This window comes from Daktulosphaira vitifoliae, unplaced genomic scaffold (genome assembly GCF_025091365.1).
Source record: "Daktulosphaira vitifoliae isolate Bord-2020 unplaced genomic scaffold, ASM2509136v1 Scaffold_383, whole genome shotgun sequence".
Lineage (NCBI taxonomy): Eukaryota > Metazoa > Arthropoda > Insecta > Hemiptera > Phylloxeridae > Daktulosphaira > Daktulosphaira vitifoliae.
The window spans coordinates 4,777-7,869 of record NW_026099948.1 but is presented as its reverse complement, the minus strand read 5'-3'; the positions used below and the strand labels follow the sequence as shown (position 1 = coordinate 7,869).

The window sequence follows — 3,093 nt, the reverse complement described above, 5'->3', positions numbered from 1 at the left end:
CAACGTTTGTAAAATCGCAAAATCCAAGCCATCCTACGAATAGATTGAGTATAAGATGACCACTGAACTAACCACTCCTCTTCTGATTGTGCAACTAACACCACAGTGGTACTCTGAACTACTTCTGGTAATTCTGCAACATTAATACAAGGAAAAGTACATTCCCATTGAGCTGACGGACATCTTAAAAACTCGGGACCCTGCCAATACAAAGAACAAAATACTAACTCAGAGGGCAACATTCCACGGGATGCACAATCTGCTGGGTTCATCTGAGTCGGCACATATAACCAAATACATTCAGGTACTAAGGACCGGACTTGTCCAATTCGGTTTGTGACAAAAATTTTAAATTTAACTTGAGGCGTTGTTAACCAAGAGAGAACTATAGTAGAATCAGTCCAAGCAAATATTTCCTTGATTACAAACCGATCACTCAAAATTGTCTTCCATCTAGCCAGCCAACGAGCCAATAATGCAGCTGCACATAACTCAAGCCGTGGGACTGACATAGACTTTATAGGAGCTAATTTCGTCTTACCTCCAAGAAAATATACATGCACAATACTATCATCGTCCACCACACGTAGGTAGGCAAGAGCCGCATAACCTTTCAATGACGCATCACTAAAACCAAGTAGTTGGACACGGGCATTAGGTGGTGCAATAATTGAACGAGGAATTTTGACATCTGAAAAAGACGGTAATTGACTGACAAAGGATAACCATTGACGTTGAATCTCCGCTGGTAGAGCATCGTCCCAGCCACATTTCTCCTTCCACAACAGCTGCATAATTGATTTCGCCAAAAAAATACTGGGGGCGAGAAAACCCAACGGGTCAAATAGTCGAACGACTGACGAAAGAACTCCACGTTTTGTCATGATATTTTCAGACAGCTTGGTAATATAAGAAAATTCATCTTTTACCGGATTCCATACCATTCCAAGGACCTTCAACAGTCCAGGAACCTCTTCTGCAAACTCGGTGGCTCCGAGAGCTCTATCTTCTTTAGGAATCTGGTTACTTAAAACTGAACAATTAGTCGCCCATTTCTTCAACTCAAACCCAACTTGACCCAAAACCGCGGTGAGAACAACCTTTCTTACAGAACGTCGTATTCATACCTTGAATAATAACAAAAGTAGTAACCCAACCATTCATTTTATTCACATTACTCTATCTTTTTGAGTTATTACACGTATGAACGAACTATCTGACGCTAATATGTTATTTTGGAACTGACAAATTGTATATTTGTATGTAAATTCAAGATTATTTTATAATAATATAAAATATGATAAAACAATATCTGTCTTTAGAGAATTTTCTCAAGAACATTCCCAATAATATTCTAGAAAAAGTATTTTACGATAATTTTACATCACTATTAATTGTATTATTTTGTATCATGAATAATTAATAAGTTAATTTGAGTGGGTATTATTTGTTGGGTCGTGTTTACTAACTTGCCCGTTACTGTTTTAAAATTTCAACCGTTCTGTCAGCAATTTTTTTTTATACACATGCACAGATATATCATTAAGATATGTTTTCTGCGCATAAATGTGTGATAAAAATGCTAAATTATGATCATTAATAATATGTTTTTTGAAATTGTGCTAGTATATCGGCAATGAAATTGCACGTATTTAATTATTCGTACAATTAAAGAAAAAAATTTCTATTTACATTATCATAACAGTACTGTTTATAGACTCATTTATCTATGTAATGATATATAAGTCTATTAATTTATCATAAAAATCAAGACTTATCTATGACAACTATTCTATACAACGTTATACCACAATAACCAACATTCTTATAAAAATTGACTTTTGTATACATAAAAAGACTATATTATAGTTATTGAAGTAAAACTTGCTGAATTTTCATAATTATTCTGTAATAATAGCATAATTATTTTAGAAGTTACAACACAATAAAAAACAGAACTGAATGGTCATATACCTGACAAAATTTACTGTCCAGTATAATTTAAAAAAAAAAACCCAGCACAGTGTTGACGTGGCATAGTTGGATCAAGTATAATGATATCTGACAGTGATTAAAATTACTAAAAGAAAAAAAACGCTTCGATGCAAATTTTTAGATAGTGTTTAATTTAAAAAAATTGGTGGATTATTCCAAAAGCTACAGGATCTGCTATTTCCTTATTAATATCCTATTTAAGATAAAGTATATCGAATGGATGATGTATATAAAAACTACTTCTCATAAAAAAATTGTATTGATCCATACATTTTTTAAAAAGTTATAGCATTTTAAAGTAAAAAATGTAAAATATAAAATCGAGAATTTTCACACGAAAATAGCATACAGTAGGCATTTTCACCATGAAGATAAAATAAAGTCCGAAATTTTATTTTTCCATGATAAAGTATATTACATTAACTTTAATTTAAGATATATATAAAAGTGTCAAACTTTCCGGAACGCTTTCAAAAGTTAAGTTGAATAAGTTCTCCTTTCTATATGCATTTTTATGTTTTGAACCCCCCCCCTGTATTAAGGGAAATAGTCCGATTTAAAAAAACAGTATATCGATGAAAGATGTATATAAATACTACTTCTCATAAAAAAATTGTATTGATCCATACATTTTTTAATAAATTATATCATTATAAAGTTAAAAATTTTAAATATAAAATCGAGAATTTTAACACAAAAATAGCATATAGTAGGCATTTTCACCATGAAGACAAGTCCAGAGGTCAAATTTTTTTTTTAATACTAAAGTAAATTACATTAGCTTTAATCTAAGATATATATAAAAGTGTCAGACCTTCCAGAACATTTTCAAAAGTTAATTTTTTGTGAAAAAGTTGTCATTTTAAATCCCCCCTGTGGGCAGATAAAGTGTCAAATTTACAAAAAAAATATATCAAATGATAGGTAAAGTCATCAAGCATCTATAAAAAAAAAAATTATATTGATATGTTCATTTTTGAAAAAGTTACGGCAGTTTTTATTAAAAAAAAATTAAAAATTTTCGAAAATGAGCGATTTTTAAATTTGTAATTTTTTTGGTGATTTCCCCCATTTACGGGGAAAGAGGGATACTTTTTC

At 31.0% G+C, this 3,093-nt stretch overlaps 1 protein-coding gene across 1 annotated transcript; it reads right to left on the bottom strand.

Annotated features, from left to right (window-relative positions):
- Nucleotides 1-67: 67 nt before the first annotated feature.
- On the bottom strand, nt 68-1,164 carry LOC126909435 (uncharacterized). The gene is made up of 3 exons (XM_050691857.1): nt 1,110-1,164; nt 123-1,033; nt 68-79 (listed from the first exon to the last, which is right to left on the bottom strand). Exons 1-3 carry the CDS (start codon nt 1,162-1,164, stop codon nt 68-70), a joined length of 978 nt encoding a protein of 325 aa, XP_050547814.1.
- Nucleotides 1,165-3,093: the final 1,929 nt, after the last annotated feature.